Raw genomic sequence first — 20,536 nt, 5'->3', positions numbered from 1 at the left:
AACGCTCTGTTTTAAGCCATACCACGTGACGCAAACCTCAGCTATCCCATCCGTATTGAACAGATTTTCTGGTAAATACTTCTTCTCTGTTCCTGTTTATTTTAGCACCCATAAAGTGTAGACCTTAGCATTGCTTGAGCAATCGTTAGTAATTTTAATGTTTTTGAACTTATGTCTTATAATAAATGAACGCTAGAGAGTTTCAAAACAGGCCTACTGCAACAAGTGGCAAGTTCAGTACAGTTATCGTTTTGGGAGCTGCCAATTCCATTCTAACCGTAGTGATAGTGAAAAAAGATATTTACTGTAATAAATTTATTAGGAGTCTTGATTACATATAGATGTACAGAATATTTTTAGGTGAAAGCCCAGAAATGACTTTTTATGTGAGTTTGTCTATCGAAATTATTGTTAGGCTTCCATTAAGGCTGAAGTGATAGCTTATAGATGTCTCAGAAGTTATTTATTTGAATAACGAAGGGCCACACCTTTATTTGTTTTTATATATCCTAATTGTTGCATTATACCTTATATTGTGGATGCTGGTAAGTTACAGCATTATGACAAGAAGTCGCATGCGCTGTCAGCTTCCTTGTACAATCTCAGTTCATTGAGCTTAACATTGAACTATAAGAGGCTAACTATGATGTTAGTTTTAGTAGTTTTATGTTTAATTATTATTTTGCTACAAATTGGTTTATTCTGATGAAGCTTTGGTGAAAAAATTTGCTTAAAGTAGTCATACTTATGAAAATATAAATTTGCATTATGGAATGTTAACCCAAAAAAGATAGATAAGTATGCTGATGATGTGCGTGTTGGTTTTTAAAACTATTTGAAATTTTAGAATTTTTCTCATGTGAAATTTTGTGTCATTTCTTACTACATTTGTCACTTTTTGTAAGAGGTGTAAACTCTTTGTACTACATGGCTCTGATGTTGCCTTTTCTTTAGTGTTATATTTATTAAGTTTTATGACAGAGGCAACATTGAATCATGATTATTTTTGCTACTTCACAATTAGGCAGCTTTAAATTATTTGACCATTCGTTCTGCAGTTGTTCCATTTATGTTTTATACTATTTGCTCTTAAGAGGCTCCTCAATGGATTTTGCACACTAGTCATCCGCGAGGTCATTAGCTAATAATAATCACATTGAAAGATACTCGGATTTTTGTTTTGTATTTTGAAACGGCTATAAATGCTGGTTCAAATGACAGTTTTACTAATCTATTGGTTTACTTCATGCTAGCGGGATTAACAGAGTAATAAGTTGGTTTAAATATGATTTCTAGTTTTGTGCAATGCTTGTTAATTTACTGCCAAGATTAAGTTTATCATTGCTACTATGCTATTCTAGATTGATCGGTATTTGTTGTAGATTATATGCTGAAAAGTTCGGTAGTTACTATATATTTTTCTTATAACCAAGCCTTACTCATTGTAAAGTGGCATTTTTATTTGTAACTAGTATGTATTGATGCAAGGAAGTTAGAATTGGAAGTTAATAAATAAAAATAGTCAGGTAATGCATTTGATAACATTAAATTACTAATAACTCATTGTTTTAGGTGGATGGCGGTAAGATCCTTTCTTGCGAACATCATACCTGTCATGGCTTAGCAGTTTGTAGAGAACCTCAACATGTCTTTTCTCAGCCGTCTTTTTCAAAAGGGTGGCAATAGCAAAAAGAAGACTAACCGTCATCCTCACTTGAAGAGAAACCAAGATCCAAATGAAATTTGGGTAATAGTCGGTGAACTTGGTGATGGTGCATTTGGAAAGGTTTACAAGGTATGTTGACACACTCACTAGATCCCGCTGTTCCTCGGGTGTTGATGTTTCACGCTATATAGGCAAACTATAATTACATGATTCCTTGTCATTACATACATTTTAGGAAAGTATCCTTTTTATTAGCGGATTAATATCATGGTTTAGAGCACCGATTTGGTTTTTTGTTCATCTTTCTCACGTTTCTAACTATAACTTCAAGATTGTGTTACTGTTTAGTATTTCAAGCATGCTCTCTCAGTGCGGTTTTATAGAAAATGTTAGATTCATTGGCCGGGTCAATCAGTGGAAGTGACATCTTCAATGTCAGACTCTTAGTAGCCACTTTTTGGATTAGCTTTAAATCTAGTCTTTAAATCTCTAGTATAGACGTTAATTTATGCATGATACATATCTAAGCGTGCAGTGAACATGTCGAAATAATTGGTACACAGGCTGAGCACAAGGAGAATAAGCAGCTGGCAGCGCTGAAGAAAGTAGAGATAAAGGAAGAAGATGAACTGGATGAGTTCATGGTTGAAGTGGACATACTGACCGAGTGCACCCACAACAACATCGTTGGAATCAAGGAGGCATATTTCTTTGACGATCATCTCTGGGTAGGCTTCCTGAATTAGTAACTGTGAGCTGTTACTGCGTTACCTGTCCGTGTAATTATCAATCAACTACAACCAATTCTCTTTTCTCTTGACATTTTCTCATCTGTAATGTCTATCATTCTGTTTAGCTTTCAGGAATTACATATATCTGAAGTACATGCTTGTTATATAAAAGCATTGTTCTTTTATAATGATTTGTCAGTACAGTGCACTCCCGAGTTACGGCATCCCTGTTTTACGGGTTTCATGCCTTGCGATGTGGAACAAGATGTTTTCATCCCCTCTTGACGGCATTTTTTTTGCCAAAGGACATCAACAAAAATGTCTCTCGAAGTTCAAATTTGTCGTTTGGTGTGCTGAATACTTCGGAATCATGAATATGCTGATATGCTATTTGCCGGAATCTCTTCCACAACGCCTGAAAGAGATACGGTGCTCGCTCTCTCTCAGTTCAACATTCTTCGTGTTTTGTAAATGCTTGATATTGCGTGAGTGAAACGAAAATTACTGAAAAGTAAGCGAAAGTGAAAAATTCTTGTGTATTTTAGCATTTAATATAATATTTACCATAAATTTAATTCATTATGCATATATAACGGTATATATACCATAAAGCTCCTAATGGAATGCCTCAGTTTTTCAACATCTTCCTCTATGTATCAAGATGGAGCAATGATAGTGCTCCATCTTTCAATCCTTCTCTAGTAGTGTTCAATTGGAGGTGGCGTTCAAATAGAGGCTGGCATTGTATTTTTCAAATGGCTCGTCAGAATTTTGGGAAGATAAATTTAGCCCTTTTATGGGTGAACCCAATGTTGCCTATATTGTGCCCTTTTCTTTTGGTGGTGCGTAGTTAAACCTTTTGGATGCAATAAATCTGCCAACTTACCTTTAACTTGTCAAAGATCCCTAAATAAAATATTCATTGGGAAGCCGAGAAATATCTCTACCAGTTGTTATCTATTGCTTGCAATTAATCTGCGATGATATTATAGCCTGGGCCTCGCTTTGCAATTTGTTAGAGCTTTAAATTTTTTATTTGTTCTAAATTTGATGGCACATTTTGATTTTATAATTATATTTAATAATGTTGAATAAAATTTCAGTGCACTCATTGATATGTTTGCTACAGTTTGCAGCCAAAATTAGTTTTATGTGCAATAGAAAAGGAGCGTCGATTCATTGTAAGCCGTGTTAAGATAACTGCAAAGATGCTATCAAATAATATGCTATAAATCAACAAATTTATAAGTTATATAATGATAATCGATCAAATGCTACAAATATATATATTCATGAACAAGTGACATAAACGAACCATACTTATATCACATGCAGAAACAAAAATCAACATTTTTAAAACAAAAGTTTTTGCATCGTTCGCTCGGATAGCTGCGTTCTGATTGTTGCTTTCAGTAGAACTAGCCTTCTAATAGCCAATAGAACAATACCTTCCACAATGTCTTCTTACATCAACTATTCTGCATGGCTGAACTAGTCGATATTAGTATCCAAACAATTTTTTGGCAGAGCAATACTTTTATGCGTTGTCTTTAGCACAAATGCAATGCGTGAAAGTTTTGCACGTTAAATGCAACCTTCACCCTAAAACTAGTTGTTCATCTACCATCGTAAATGTAAGCTGTTTTTTATATACATGTACTTCGAAGTATCAAGACCATGTTAAACAAGGAACTACTATCACCCTGAGACAGTCATTAATTATTTCTATGGTGTTGCTTTCAAAGTTTTAACGGAAAAACATCAAAAGCTTTGGAATTGAACAAAACAAAAAATGTCATTGATGTAAACGATTCATTATTAATACGATTTTGTGGACACTGTTCTACTAATCAATCGATATTATGGGCTCATACAGATCAAATAATATTAAAATAGCTGTCAAATGGAGGTGGCCTTCAATTATAGAGTGGCGCTCTATTTTTCAACTCTTCTCTCAGGGTGGCGGTCAAATAGAAGTGGCGGTCAAATAGAGGTGGCGTTCAAATAGAGGCGGGTCTTTAGATGTATAGTGATGTTAAATGAAGAAATAAGAAAGGGATTTTATTGCAATGACAATTTTATTGCAGATCATAACCACTAAATACACTAAAGTTGCTATAGTTAACTATAGTTACTAAATTTAATATATTGTTTTTTACTATTTTTTAATACTTACACTCTGTATATAAAATTTTGATATCTTTTACCAGGAGGTGTTGCATTAAAAATTACTATGGGCTTCTGTACCCCTCTATACGACATTCTCGCCTTCCGATTCCATCACCGGAGCGAATTAATGTCATGTTGCGGGTGTCCACTGTAATTCAATATAACCGATAAACTCATTAGCAATTTTTTTAAATTGTTTGTATAAGAAATTTGCATCCCAACAATCCTGTCCGATTCACACCAGCAAGTTGGCATTCAGTAATTTAGTTTCATCCATGGTTTATGTAAGACGAATTGTGTTGGTTTCAGCTCTACATAGAGTTCTGTGAGGGAGGAGCTATTGACAGTATCATGGTTGACCTTGAGAAATCATTGACCGAGCAACAAATACAATATGTCGCACACGAATTATGTACTGCACTTGACTACCTGCACAATCACAAAGTTGTACACAGAGACCTAAAGGCCGGCAATATCTTGCTCACCATAGATGGCCAAGTCAGACTTGGTATGTTACACTGCCACACTTCCTTCTAGTAAAGCCTTGTCCATAAATATCTTAATGGCAGAGCTCTAAAACTAGAACCCAGTATTGGACCATCTCGCCGATAATTACTAACAACTACCCTAACAACTACCCTCTTTAGGGTCTGTTTAGAGCGATTTGAAAGGGGATTTTGGGGAAAGATTTTGTTTTTTATTTGCTGTGTTGTCAAGGTAGTGCTATAGTTATCTTTTTTATGGGAGAGTAATCTTCATTTGAGACATTTTTATAATTCTTGAATATGAGTAGTGTGTATCTGCTGTGGCTGTGTTGTGTCATATGAATGTGGGTAGTGTGTATCTGCTGTAGCTGTGTTGTGTCATATGAATGTAGGTAGTGTGTATCTGCTGTAGCTGTGTTGTATGAATGTGGGTAGTAAGTATCTGCTGTAGCTGTGTTGTGTCATATGAATGTGGGTAGTGTGTATCTGCTGTAGCTGTGTTGTGTCGTATGAATGTGGGTAGTGTGTATCTGCTGTAGCTGTGTGTGTTGTATGAATATGAGTAGTCTGTATCTGCTGTAGCTGTGTGTGTCGTATGAATGTGGGTAGTGTGTATCTGCTGTAGCTGTGTTGTGTCATATGAATGTAGGTAGTGTGTATCTGCTGTAGCTGTGTGTGTTGTGTGAATGTTGGTAGCGTGTATCTTCGGTAGCTGTGTTTTGTCGTATAAATGCGGGTAGTGTGTATCTGCTGTAGCTGTGTTGTGTCGTATGAATGTTGGTAGCGTGTATCTACGGTAGCTGTGTTGTGCCGTATGAATGCGGGTAGTGTGTATCTGCTGTAGCTGTGTTGTCTGAATTCAACTTTGGTAGTTAGGTCTTCTCTGTACTCTAGTTTATATATAAGCGAACTTGTGTAAGGTTTGGTTCTCACCGGAGACCATCCGAATCCCATTCAGATTAGGTTGCCTTTTTCCATAGGAAATTACTTTTACATTCAGGCGGTCTTTTTATTATTGCCTAGCTTTAGCGTTAATCTATAACATTAGGTTCTGCACAATACTTATCTCGGTAAAAGTCATCACAAGCAATCATTTTTTAGAATTGAAAACTGAAAAGTTTTGTTCTTAAGCAAAGCTAGTATTTACATTGTGTAAATAATGGGTGGGACTTTGAAGTCAAAACCACAGCTGTATGACAAGCATTATTCCATATAGCCAGCTATCAGACATCACAGCAAGGAGACTGTTTTTAGGCATATTGGTGGCATCTGCACAAACATTAATTCACCAGATGCACTCCTTCACTGATAGTATTCTAACTTTACAGTTGGTATAATCAGTTGAGCGCTAGTAAACTCAATTACAAGAAAAATATATTGCTAAAATATTGATAACCGCTTATAAACATATTTTAGATTCTAAAATATATAAGTATGTTTTAGAATGTTTAACATTAATTTTTATTTTGCCCATGGAGATCATGATTCATAAAGGTCAAACGGGGTCAAAAGGTTGAACCAAACCAAACATTCCCACTTGCACCTTATAACAAGCGTCACTTATTAGACCTATTCATCCTCAAGTTCTGTGAGTTTCTCACCAGAAGACCACCTTGGTTCAGTTTGCACCAGACGTTACAGGTTGTTACGGAGGAACTTGTTAGAATCAATGTAGTTTGTCCATTCTTCGATAATCGCAGTAGGCTAGCTCTTTGGGGCGTTGGACTTAATAATGGGTGTGATAAGGCATTGCTGTAACCGGTGATAAAATCAGTTGAGTCCCAAAGGCATTTGATTGCTAGCGGATTCATTCCTTATCACTATTGGCATTTGACAACTTATCATTATACATCCTTGTTAGCTTTGAGACAAACAAATGGACTGTTGGAATTTCTATTACTAACATCCGTGCTGTGGTGGATTCTAATTGGTGCTTATGCCTTATCGCAATCCCTTATTCAACATGGTTGACAAACACCCAGCCGCTGTGACTGCCTTGATGACTTCCATTTATTCCAAAACTAGAGTTAGTGTTAGATCTCCCTTCAGTTCAATAGCATACAGCTGTGATTTGAGAAAAATAAATCTATTGGTCAAGATTAAGCTCTTGTTGACAGTTGTTAGATTTTTCTAAATATTATCTCTCTTTAGCTGATAATTGCTATTTATTCCTTAGCTGTATATAAATACCAAACAAACATAACTTTATACAAATCATTTGATTTTTTTAACTAATGTGACTTTCCATTATTTAAAATTTTAGTTGCTGTACTTCTTACATTGAGTTACTACCAAGTTGTTTTATTTGAATAAATATTCAGGGTGTAAAAATATATTCAACTGTGTATAATATAATTGGTTTTCACTAATCTCTTAAGACAAATGATATTTTTGGAAAATAACAGTTTGTATAATAATTAGAATGACCATAACGACACCATCCCATGTTTGTTGCAACTACATACTTCCAGATTGTTAGTTTTATTATTAAATGACTGAATTTTATTATAATGAAATTATGTGGCAATTATTTGAATAGAAAACCTCAGAAAGCTTGACATGTCAACATCCAACACCATCCATAAGTTTTTTTGTTGCTAAAGTGTAAGTTCAGGGATATGCCCACTTCTCCTTTACATCTCCTTCCTGCATTCTAATTTGCACGTCTGTGGTTTTTATCTGTATTCTTTTTTAAATCAGCATTTCGCTATTGCCATGTGATAGAAAGTAAAACAGAATCGCTGCTCTCTTTTTTCGAAATAGTGCCAGTATGCATTTGTTCTAGCGCCTTCACATATAGTCAAATAGTCTTTTTAGCCATTTTAGTACGGCTGTTAGTATGGTTGTTAGTACGGCTGTTAGTAAGGTTGTTAGTAAGGTTGTTAGTACGGTTGTTAGTACGGTTGTTAGTACGGCTGTTAGTAAGGTTGTTAGTGCGGCTGTTAGTACGGTTGTTAGTACAGTTGTTAGTGCGGTTGTTAGTACGGTTGAGAGTACAGTTGTTAGTACGGTTGTTAGTAGTTGTTAGTATGTCTGTTAGTAAGGTTGTTAGTACGGTTGTTAGTACGGCTGTTAGTACGGTTGTTAGTACGGTTGTTAGTGAAGTTGTTAGTGCGATTGTTAGTACGGTTGTTAGTGCGGCTGTTAGTACGGTTGTTACTACCCTTGTTAGTGCGGTTGTTAGTACGGTTGTTAGTACGGTTGTTAGTACGGTTGTTAGTACGGTTGTTAGTACGGTTGTTAGTACGGTTTACACAGTTCAAGCGCACATGGTCAGAAGAAAGGTATAACAGTGAGCTGTAGCATTACTTCCAGTTGATATCTCAATATCAATCACTTTATCTTTCATTCAGTTGCCAGCTGTATGTCCCATATTTTTTAATGAACTATTTTACTCTGTCATCTCTCTAGATCATAGTGGAACAAGATCTGCGTCAAGGTCTTCATTTATTTAGTTGGTAAGATAACTCAAAGTTGAAGGCTGTTAGGTTTTTCGGGTTGCTTGTCTAGCACGACCTGTCAATTATCTATTGGTTAATATAGTAGCTATCCTAGCTGAAAGTTTGGCAACAGTCCAGGCCTAACTTACAGTAAGTGTTTTTGCTACCCTATCAGGAGAAGATATTTGCAAGTTCACTCACCACTGGTGGTTGGTTAAGCACATTTGCATATTATGCATGCTCTTTTCTGACAGTCTTTTGTCCCAACCCCGTATTACAGCAACAGCAAAAGTGGGTTCTAAGAAATATACTAAACAGCACTTTTCTTTACCAGAGTACCTTGATAGTAGTTTAGGTTGCTTGCTATTTCTGTTAGTGTTAGATAGTTTTTTGCTTTTTAATTGTACACTATTTGCAGATAAGATGGTAGCTAATTCTTTTAAGTGATAGTATTAATACAACATTTATTCCTTTGTGTGTTTTAGCTGATTTTGGGGTCTCCGCCAAAAACACAAAGACAGTTCAGAGGCGCAGTTCCTTCATTGGCACTCCATATTGGTAAGTATTACCATTACATATTGGTAAGTATTACCATTACATATTGGTAAGTATTACCATTACATATTGGTAAGTATTACCATTACATATTGGTAAGTATCAGCGTTAAGTAATAGCGAATAGTAATAACTACATATTATTCAGTATTAGTAGTTCATATTGTTAAAAATTTTCTTCTTTAGGGAGAAATGAAGAGTTCTCTCATGGCTCTTCATTCCTCCCATTTCTCCCTCTCCTTTTTTCTTCGGTCTTTGTTCTCTTCTGCCTCTCCTTTTCTACTGTATCTTCTGTTCCACCAAATGCTTGCCCACACCTTCATGCAATTTCCCCACCTCTTCTCTCTTTCACTCCTTCCATCTCTTTCAACTCTTTCATCTTATACTCCTCCCTCTCTCTCTCTTCTCTTCACTTTGACAAAAAGAGCCAACAGTATTATGAAATCAACCTTGTCATCCATAGTTTTTTTTGGACATTTAGCAGCGATTTAATTGTTATTGCAATTTGTGAAAATACTCTTCTAATTTAGAAGATGCTAATTTACGCTCTTACGCTAATTTAGAAGATGTTAAGTGTGGTATGGAGGTTTTAGCTATTGCGGTGTCATTGTAGGATGGCACCAGAGGTGATAATGTGCGAGACATCACAGGACCTCACATACGATTTTAAGGCAGATATTTGGTCTCTCGGTGCTACCCTCATTGAGCTGGCTGAAATGGAACCGCCCAACCACGAGATGCATCCGATGAGGGTGAGGACCTGCTCAGCTCTTTCATCAGCCATTATGAAGAGCTTTCTTTTTGTATCTTTCTTGATACAAGCAATGCATGCTTAGACGAGACATGAAATAATAAATAATACAACTAGGAATGGTTTCATGGTTAGAGTGAACAATTCCTAAGTTTACCTTAGGATTACCTTAGGATTACCTTTTTGTTCCATTTTTAGGTGCTGATGAAGATTCAAAAAGCTGATCCACCAAAACTGCTGGACCAACACGTCTGGTCAAAAAAATTTCACAACTTTCTAGAGAAATGCTTACAGAAGGAACCTGATAAAAGGCTGACTGCTGCTCAACTTTTGGAGGTAATAGCCAGCACTGCGATTCTTCATTGATGGAGTTTACTAAAGGACATTGTAAACTTTCGTGCTTTATCGTTGTAGCCTGAAGGTTGATATTTTTTTTTCAGCATGAATTTGTCAAGGATTGTACGGACAAGCGCCCGATAAGAGAGTTGATAGCTGAGTTCAAAGCAGAAGTTATTGAAGAGGAAGAGAAGTTGAATGCTGAAGAAGAATTGAAGGTCTGTCGTGCAGCACCTTTCTATTTATATTTCTAGGTGTAGCAGGTATACTTCAACATAGACTATAACCTCTGAAGGTCTGTCATGCAGCACCTTTCTGTTTATATTTCTAGGTGTAACAGGTATACTTTAACTCAGACTATAACCTCTGAAGGTCTGTCATGCAGCACCTTTCTGTTTATATTTCTAGGTGTAACAGGTATACTTTAACTCAGACTATAACCTCTGAAGGTCTGTCATGCAGCACCTTTCTGTTTATATTTCTAGGTGTAACAGGTATACTTTAACTTAGACTATAATCTCTGAAGGTCTGTCATGCAGCACCTTTCTATTTCTAGGTGTAACAGGTATACTTTAACTTAGACTATAACCTCTGAAGGTCTGTCATGCAGCACCTTTCTATTTCTAGGTGTAACAGGTATACTTTAACTTAGACTATAACCTCTGAAGGTCTGTCATGCAGCACCTTTCTGTTTATATTTCTAGGTGTAACAGGTATACTTTAACTCAGACTATAACCTCTGAAGGTCTGTCATGCAGCACCTTTCTGTTTATATTTCTAGGTGTAGCAGGTATACTTTAACTTAGACTATAATCTCTGAAGGTCTGTCATGCAGCACCTTTCTATTTCTAGGTGTAACAGGTATACTTTAACTTAGACTATAACCTCTGAAGGTCTGTCATGCAGCACCTTTCTGTTTATATTTCTAGGTGTAACAGGTATACTTTAACTCAGACTATAACCTCTGAAGGTCTGTCATGCAGCACCTTTCTGTTTATATTTCTAGGTGTAGCAGGTATACTTTAACTTAGACTATAATCTCTGAAGGTCTGTCATGCAGCACCTTTCTATTTCTAGGTGTAACAGGTATACTTTAACTTAGACTATAACCTCTGAAGGTCTGTCATGCAGCACCTTTCTATTTATATTTCTAGGTGTAACAGGTATACTTTAACATAGACTATAACCTCTGAAGGACTGTCATGCAGTACCTTTCTGTTTATATTTCTAGGTGTAACAGGTATACTTTAACTTAGACTATAATCTCTGAAGGTCTGTCATGCAGCACCTTTCTATTTCTAGGTGTAACAGGTATACTTTAACTTAGACTATAACCTCTGAAGGTCTGTCATGTAGCACCTTTCTATTTATATTTCTAGGTGTAACAGGTATACTTTAACATAGACTATAACCTCTGAAGGTCTGTCATGTAGCACCTTTCTGTTTATATTTCTAGGTGTAACAGGTATACTTTAACTTAGACTATAATCTCTGAAGGTCTGTCATGCAGTACCTTTCTATTTATATTTCTAGGTGTAACAGGCATACTTTAACTTAGACTATAATCTCTGAAGGACTGTCATGCAGTACCTTTCTATTTATATTTCTAGGTGCAACAGGCATACTTTAACATAGATTATAACCTCTGAAGGACTGTCATGTAGCACCTTTCTATTTATATTTCTAGTTGTAACAGGCATACTTTAACATAGATTATAACCTCTGAAGGTCTATCATGCAGCACCTTTCTATTTATATTTCTAGGTGCAACAGGCATACTTTAACATAGACTATAACCTCTGAAGGACTGTCATGCAGTACCTTTCTATTTATATTTCTAGGTGCAACAGGCATACTTTAACATAGATTATAACCTCTGAAGGACTGTCATGTAGCACCTTTCTATTTATATTTCTAGGTGTAACAGGTATACTTTAACTTAGACTATAACCTCTGAAGGTCTGTCATGTAGCACCTTTCTGTTTATATTTCTAGGTGTAACAGGTATACTTTAACTTAGACTATAACCTCTGAAGGTCTGTCATGTAGCACCTTTCTATTTATATTTCTAGGTGCAACAGGCATACTTTAACATAGACTATAACCTCTGAAGGACTGTCATGCAGTACCTTTCTATTTATATTTCTAGGTGCAACAGGCATACTTTAACATAGATTATAACCTCTGAAGGACTGTCATGTAGCACCTTTCTATTTATATTTCTAGGTGTAACAGGTATACTTTAACTTAGACTATAACCTCTGAAGGTCTGTCATGTAGCACCTTTCTGTTTATATTTCTAGGTGTAACAGGTATACTTTAACTTAGACTATAACCTCTGAAGGTCTGTCATGCAGCACCTTTCTATTTATATTTCTAGGTGCAACAGGCATACTTTAACATAGATTATAACCTCTGAAGGACTGTCATGTAGCACCTTTCTATTTATATTTCTAGGTGTAACAGGTATACTTTAACTTAGACTATAACCTCTGAAGGTCTGTCATGTAGCACCTTTCTGTTTATATTTCTAGGTGTAACAGGTATACTTTAACTTAGACTATAACCTCTGAAGGTCTGTCATGTAGCACCTTTCTATTTATATTTCTAGGTGCAACAGGCATACTTTAACATAGATTATAACCTCTGAAGGACTGTCATGTAGCACCTTTCTATTTATATTTCTAGGTGTAACAGGTATACTTTAACTTAGACTATAACCTCTGAAGGTCTGTCATGTAGCACCTTTCTATTTATATTTCTAGGTGCAACAGGCATACTTTAACATAGATTATAACCTCTGAAGGACTGTCATGTAGCACCTTTCTATTTATATTTCTAGGTGTAACAGGTATACTTTAACTTAGACTATAACCTCTGAAGGTCTGTCATGTAGCACCTTTCTGTTTATATTTCTAGGTGTAACAGGTATACTTTAACTTAGACTATAATCTCTGAAGGTCTGTCATGCAGTACCTTTCTATTTATATTTCTAGGTGTAACAGGTATACTTTAACATAGACTATAACCTCTGAAGGTCTGTCATGCAGCACCTTTCTATTTATATTTCTAGGTGTAACAGGTATACTTTAACTTAGACTATAATCTCTGAAGGTCTGTCATGCAGTACCTTTCTATTTATATTTCTAGGTGTAACAGGTATACTTTAACATAGACTATAACCTCTGAAGGTCTGTCATGCAGCACCTTTCTATTTATATTTCTAGGTGTAACAGGTATACTTTAACATAGACTATAACCTCTGAAGGTCTGTCATGCAGCACCTTTCTATTTATATTTCTAGTTGTAACAGGCATACTTTAACATAGACTATAACCTCTGAAGGTCTGTCATGTAGCACCTTTCTATTTATATTTCTAGGTGTAACAGGTATACTTTAACTTAGACTATAATCTCTGAAGGTCTGTCATGCAGTACCTTTCTATTTATATTTCTAGGTGTAACAGGTATACTTTAACATAGACTATAACCTCTGAAGGACTGTCATGTAGCACCTTTCTATTTATATTTCTAGGTGTAACAGGTATACTTTAACTTAGACTATAACCTCTGAAGGTCTGTCATGTAGCACCTTTCTATTTATATTTCTAGGTGTAACAGGCATACTTTAACATAGACTATAATCTCTGAAGGTCTATCATGTAGCACCTTTCTATTTATATTTCTAGGTGTAACAGGTATACTTTAACTTAGACTATAATCTCTGAAGGTCTGTCATGCAGTACCTTTCTATTTATATTTCTAGGTGTAACAGGTATACTTTAACATAGACTATAACCTCTGAAGGTCTGTCATGCAGCACCTTTCTATTTATATTTCTAGGTGTAGCAGGTATACTTTAACATAGACTATAACCTCTGAAGGTCTGTCATGCAGCACATTTCTATTTATATTTCTAGGTGTAACAGGTATACTTTAACATAGACTATAATCTCTGAAGGTCTGTCATGCAGTACCTTTCTATTTATATTTCTAGTTGTAACAGGCATACTTTAACTTAGGCTATAACCTCTGAAGGTCTGTCATGCAGCACCTTTCTATTTATATTTCTAGGTGTAACAGGTATACTTTAACTTAGACTATAACCTCTGAAGGTCTGTCATGCAGTACCTTTTTATTTATATTTTTAGGTGTAACAGGTATACTTTAACATAGACTATAACCTCTGAAGGTCTGTCATGCAGTACCTTTTTATTTATATTTTTAGGTGTAACAGGTATACTTTAACATAGACTATAACCTCTGAAGGTCTGTCATGTAGCACCTTTCTATTTATATTTCTATGTGCAACTGGTATACTTTAACTTAGACTATAACCTGGCATGTTTTCATTAGGCTATATCATTCTATACTGTAGAGTTCCACAAAAATATATTGGCAGAAATTACTGGTCATGTAATTATTAAAACTCAAGATAGTAGATACCGCCAGTTTATATCATTAGACAATAGATACATTCGTTCTGTACCTCAGTCGACCATTTCAGAATATTTTACATCTAAATTGAAGATAACTTGTAGTAGTATGTAGCTTTTTAGAAAAATAGGTGTTTGTGTGTAAAGCCTTTGCTGCATTTATATTTAAGCAGTTTGATAACCACCACGTAGCAGTTGCTATTCGTGACCTACATACCATTAAAACCATAGCTATGCGACTCCACATTTATATCCTTGTGAGCACCGGTGGTTCGGTATGACCTTTTGAGGACATCAGCCCGAAAGGCCTGGTGACACCACCAATATATCTCAGCTGCTGTGGGCACTATATTCCTAAATGCGTTTGTTCCTGTATTGTTTGAAAGCATATTTGTAAAACTTCTTTGACATTGTAAATTGATACTGCTCTAAAGATGGTAAAATTGAATTGGGTCATTTTTAAATATGACTGAATTGTTAACAATAAAATGGATGTTTAAAAACTGGTCAATTTTAGTAAAAGGCTAAACATCTAAGCAGTTGTAGTCTGCTAGTCTGTTAGAGTAAACAATTGTACATAACATTTTGTTTTAAAATGCTTTACGCTGTATGGTCACTTTGAGGAGTGCAACTCCAACATACCAAGGAAAGATAATTCCCAATGGGACTCCAGTTGTTTCAGAAAGTGGTAGCATAAACTACCCTTTATCAAGTTTACACAAAAATTCTCGATTTTTTGATAAGTGAGAGAGCAATAAGAATCACTAGTGGCATTACTAGCAGGTACTCGAGTTCAATAAATTATTTTCACGCTACTGCAGAACTACCAGAAGCTTTATTAAATTTTTGACCTGTTGAGTTAGAAAGTTGAGTAAAAAAAACTCGATTTTATACTATGTTTGTTTTTACTCAGGACATAAATGCCTTTAACAGTTATGTCTTTCTATTGTTCCTCACTATAGTCATGTATGTCACAGGCAGTGAAGCATTATTCCTCTAGCGAAGCAGGAGAGTCCATGGATGAGGATGCAGCCAGCTCCAGTGAAGTTAATGAGAGCATCGATGCAGCCCTCAAGGAGCTGGATAGTCTGGTGAGATTTATAGCTATTGTATACATGCTTTCCTAGTTCTTTAGATAATACCTTGCAAATTTTCATTTCTGTTTGATGATTTGAACACTTTCACACAATGGTTACAAGAACGCGTTAGACCCGCTTTACCTATTTCTGACCTCTCATTTCGTAAGGTATTCGTTAGTGCACTTAACTGTTATAGAGCTAATTTGTACTGTTCAGTCTTTTTGTTGATAACTGTTTCACATGTTTCTTTGTATTTCTGCTTTACTGCTCTAACACTGCTTATAATTATTTGCCTGTTTGTTTCTCTTTTCTATCTAGTCGACTAAATCTAGCATTAGTACACTTAGCGAGAGCGCTGGCAGCAACCTCGAGGTGCCTGCTAAGCAAATGCCTCCTATCAGTCCTTCACCAGCTGTCACGCCATCTTCCGAGTTGTCAAACACGTATGACGAGGAAAAGACACCTGCCACCAAGGAGTTACCAGCCGATTTAGAAACTGGTTCAGGGTCTCCTGAAGGACAAGTTACTGAGAAACCTGGTGAATTAGCTGATCCAAATTTAGCTATAGCGCCCTTGCCTTCCGACCAAGCTTCACCTACAATTGCTTTAATAGAACCTGCTGCAGAGACACTGGCAGTATCTGAAGATTCACCGACCAATCCGGTTATTGTCATTGACAGCGCCGATGATGCGACCCCCAGTTCTAACAATGCCCTATCTGAAGTAACTGTTGTGTTACCTGTTGATAATGTTGCCAAGGACAAAGTATTAACTGATGACCCTCTGAATAGGCAATTTCCTCCTCTTGACACTGTAGAGGGGACAACTCCGCAACCACTTGTGATTAATGTTGATGATGATAATTTTGCGCCAGATGAGATTGTATTTTCTGATATGGGCGAGAGGGTTGTTGGGTTGAATAATGGCAGTTTGAAGGTAAGATCACGTAAATATACGCCATTTTTGTGCGTGATGTGACCTATAATTTCTTTCTTGATGTTTTACAGCCTTTATATCCTTGGTGCTATATTTTTACCAGACCCTTTCCGCTCTGCTGAAAGGTGGAACATGATAGAAGACGATCACTCGTGATATCTAAAATCTGCAGCTTGCATATCGTGTTAACAATTAATCAAATAAAATATTAGAGGTGCAGTTACATTATATTTGGCTGGTTGTATAAGCGTTTTTGTTCAATTACTGTAAGTAAAACCTTGTGATGTAGATTTCGCAATCCTTCTGAACTAACTAGTTCCTGATACAATGGTCAGAGTCGTGTCACATTTGTTGATGACTGTCATCTGAATGTTTTTAAAATATGTTAGGATGACATGCTTATTGATGATCAGACTGGCTCGCCCACTCCGAGTCCTGCAGCATCTCCACTTGACTCCGTCGCGAAGGAGCTTGCGAATGATATTCTTGGACAGGTCATTGATGATGTCATCAGCAGTGAAACACTCGAACCATCGGTAATTAAATTTTTATTAGTAAGAATATAATGAGGTGACATGTGCACTCATGGATAGTGTTATGAAAATAGGAATTATCTCCTGTGGCATGTCCTTATAAACTTATGCGAATGCTTACATGTTTATAAACATGCCTGTATATGATGCTAATGTATAATACTAACATCTATGCTTTTGTATATATAACAATGTTTGTGTAAATATATAGGTGTAAATATATGTGTGTGTGTATATATATATGTGTATATATATATATATATTATCTTATGTTATATAATATGTATATTATATATATATTATGTTATATTATATATATATTATATATATATTATGTTATATTATATATATATTATATATATATTATATATATTATATATAGGAATGTCGATCTGTTTATAAACATATTTCTTATGATAAACGTTGATAAACTGTTTGCTTATATATTTATATATGTACGAGGTCTGATCCAAAAGTTCCCGGAATGGAGTTGTATACACTTGCATATTTGCACGATGGAAAAACCCATTGCAGCGTTTGCAGGGAAACACCTCCGGAGTGTTGTCACAAAATTTCGGGTTGCTATGACAACGCGTTCTCCCGTGAGCCGACGATATGTCAAGGTCTGTCAGGTGCTTCCGTCTTTTTTTTAACAAATTTATCGTCATGTCTAATCAATCGGAACAGCGTATTTGCATTAAATTTTGTGTGAAATTAGGGAAAACAAGTACTCAGACAATTGAAATGTTAAATATTGCTTTTGGAGATGCTGCTCTAAAGAAAACACAAGTTTTTGAGTGGCACAAACGTTTTCGTGAAGGTAGAGACAGCACTGAAGATGATGCGAGGTCTGGCAGACCAGCGTCGGCAAGAACTTGTTCGTCGATCGACAGTGTGAGGTCATTAGTCATGGCAGATCGTCGTTTAACTATTAGAGAAATTTCTGGAGAAACTGGACTTGGTTTTGGAACTGTTCAAAGAGTATTAACTGATGATTTAAACATGAGAAGAGTCGCAGCAAAGTTCGTGCCACGTTTGCTAACTGATGACCAAAAGGAGCTCAGGATGCACGCTTGCAACGATTTCAAGGAAGCTTCAAAAAAGGATAAAAACTTTCTTTCGAAGATAATAACTGGAGATGAGTCTTGGGTGTACGGTTATGACCCAGAGACTAAATTCCAAAGTAGTCAGTGGAAGTCTCCGGGCTCCCCAAGACCAAAAAAGGCGAAGATGTCTCGGTCAGGTGTAAAGACCATGCTGATTGCGTTTTTGATATTCATGGATTAGTACACCATGAGTACTTACCACAGGGTACTACTGTGAATCAGCATGTTTATATTGATATTTTGAAACATCTAAAGCCCGGTTCCCATATACGTCGCAAAGCCCCGGCGACACACCGCAGGCTATTAGCGATGAAGTGGGAACGTATGCGCCGAGGACCGCCGGTAGTTGCTGGCGGCATCGCAATAGTTTAACGCTGTTCAAATTTTGCAAACGACGGCAGGCAAAACCTTCCCGAAATGCATTATACGGGTAAAGGTCACCATTATAGGAACGGCATGGCGAGCGAACAGTTTATTTGATTACGCAATTCTGTTTACGATATTATTAACGATGTGGCTTTTATGTGAACATTAAACTGCGCCGAGCACCGCAAGTGTTTTGCTGCGCGATATTACCGCCGGTGCTTTGCGACGTATATGGGAACCAGGCTTTAGGCATAGGGTTATGCGCATAAGACCTGAACTGTGGCGCACAGGTTCATGGATGCTGCACCATGATAACGCACCCGCCCACACTGCGTTCTCTGTGAAGCAGTATTGCGCTAAAACCAAAATGGCTGTTCTACCACATCCTCCATATTCACCAGATCTGGCTCCCTGTGACTTTTGGCTATTTCCTAAGTTAAAACTTACTATGAAAGGAACCAGATTTGACAGTATAGAGTCAATTCAATGTGCAACTACGAGGGAGCTAAACAGCATCGACGCCGAAGGGTTTCAGCACTGCATGGCATCATGGCAGAAGAGGTGGGACAAGTGTATCGGTAGCCAAGGGGAGTACTTTGAAGGGGACTAACTAGATAGGTAAATTGAAGCAACGCGTTTTGAGTTATAGCTCCATTCCTGGAACTTTTGGATCAGACCTCGTATATGTATATGTATATATATATATATATATATATATATATATATATATATATATATATATATATATATATATATATATATATATATATATATATATATGTGTGTATTTATATATACATGTATATATATATATATATATATATAAACTATAAATTCCTAAGAATTATGAACTAGTATTACTAAAATTAGAGTGCTCAACAATATATTGGAGCAGCTATATACTAATAAATTATTTAAAAGCAATACTTATCTTTTTTCTCAGCTACTGTCAGTTTCATGATATTCTCATTCATCAGGCTGTGTTTCAACACAGCCTGATGAATGGGAAAGTCATGAAACTGACAGTAGCTGAGAAAAAAGATAAGTATTGCTTTTAAATAATTTATTAGTATATATATATATATATATATCTGTCTGATCGACTGATCTGTTTGATCCAATGCCCATCTGTTTATAAAAAAGGCGTTGAAAGAGAGGTTTTACGGCATATATATATGCCATAAAACCTCTCTTTGAATGCTTTGGCACTTCGAGCAATTCATATATAGTATTCATACATAAGTGTAATAAATATATGTGTAATATGTATGTGTAATATACATGCGTAACGTATGTATATAGTGTATGTAATAAATATTATGTATAATATATTATATATAATATATTATATATATATTATATATACATAAACATGGGTTTGGTAAGAATATAAGGTTTCAGTAATTTTTAGGATCTGCCTTGTACAATCTGGTTCTTCAGCGCATGTTTTTTATATGCATACTCAGATGTACATGTATAATCCTGAGTACATTATAGTAAATGACCTTATGACCTTAATAAGCATATCAGATTTATGGTTATTGTTCCATTGTTCAGGATTTGACTTGCGAAGCTTTTGTTTAGGTTGCTTTAGTTGCGCAATACTTCAGTTTTTGTATTGCAGGAGGTTCACTTTATGAATTCGTCTCAATGCTTTTCATAGGTGCAATTAAATCTTTTTTATAAATTACAACATTGGGTGAGAATTCTCATACCAACATAAATTAATTTATACAGCTCTACCTAGTAAGACACCGATTCGATTAACTCTGCTTGGTGTAAACTTGGTGACAAAGAAGTCCGATTGTTCTGTTCAGAAATATTTGCTGAATAGGCAAAGCACCATTTGACATTAACTTAGTGTTGCAATGAATGATAGTTATAATAACTTGCAGTACACAATGCTGGCACACAATACACAGTGCTTATATACGATAACTAGTGCTTA

General features: G+C 36.0%; 1 protein-coding gene across 2 annotated transcripts in view; it reads left to right on the top strand.

Moving 5' to 3' along the window:
* The first annotated feature begins 47 nt into the window (after window positions 1–47).
* LOC137391841 (serine/threonine-protein kinase 10-like) overlaps window positions 48–20,536 on the top strand; it is a 78,847-nt gene continuing 58,358 nt past the window's right edge. The window contains exons 1-11 of one of the 2 annotated variants that reach the window (XM_068078384.1): window positions 48–71; window positions 1,573–1,795; window positions 2,230–2,394; window positions 4,876–5,074; window positions 8,977–9,049; window positions 9,659–9,797; window positions 9,995–10,132; window positions 10,237–10,350; window positions 15,546–15,659; window positions 15,966–16,583; window positions 16,973–17,119. In XM_068078384.1, coding sequence (XP_067934485.1) covers window positions 1,646–1,795; window positions 2,230–2,394; window positions 4,876–5,074; window positions 8,977–9,049; window positions 9,659–9,797; window positions 9,995–10,132; window positions 10,237–10,350; window positions 15,546–15,659; window positions 15,966–16,583; window positions 16,973–17,119 — 1,857 coding nt within the window. In that variant the 5' untranslated portion in view covers window positions 48–71; window positions 1,573–1,645. The remainder of the gene's footprint in view (window positions 72–1,572; window positions 1,796–2,229; window positions 2,395–4,875; window positions 5,075–8,976; window positions 9,050–9,658; window positions 9,798–9,994; window positions 10,133–10,236; window positions 10,351–15,545; window positions 15,660–15,965; window positions 16,584–16,972; window positions 17,120–20,536) is intronic. The other variant, XM_068078385.1, reaches the window with a different exon arrangement.

Source organism: Watersipora subatra, chromosome 3 (genome assembly GCF_963576615.1).
Source record: "Watersipora subatra chromosome 3, tzWatSuba1.1, whole genome shotgun sequence".
Taxonomy (NCBI): domain Eukaryota; kingdom Metazoa; phylum Bryozoa; class Gymnolaemata; order Cheilostomatida; family Watersiporidae; genus Watersipora; species Watersipora subatra.
This window is presented reverse-complemented; position numbering and strand designations above follow the sequence as displayed.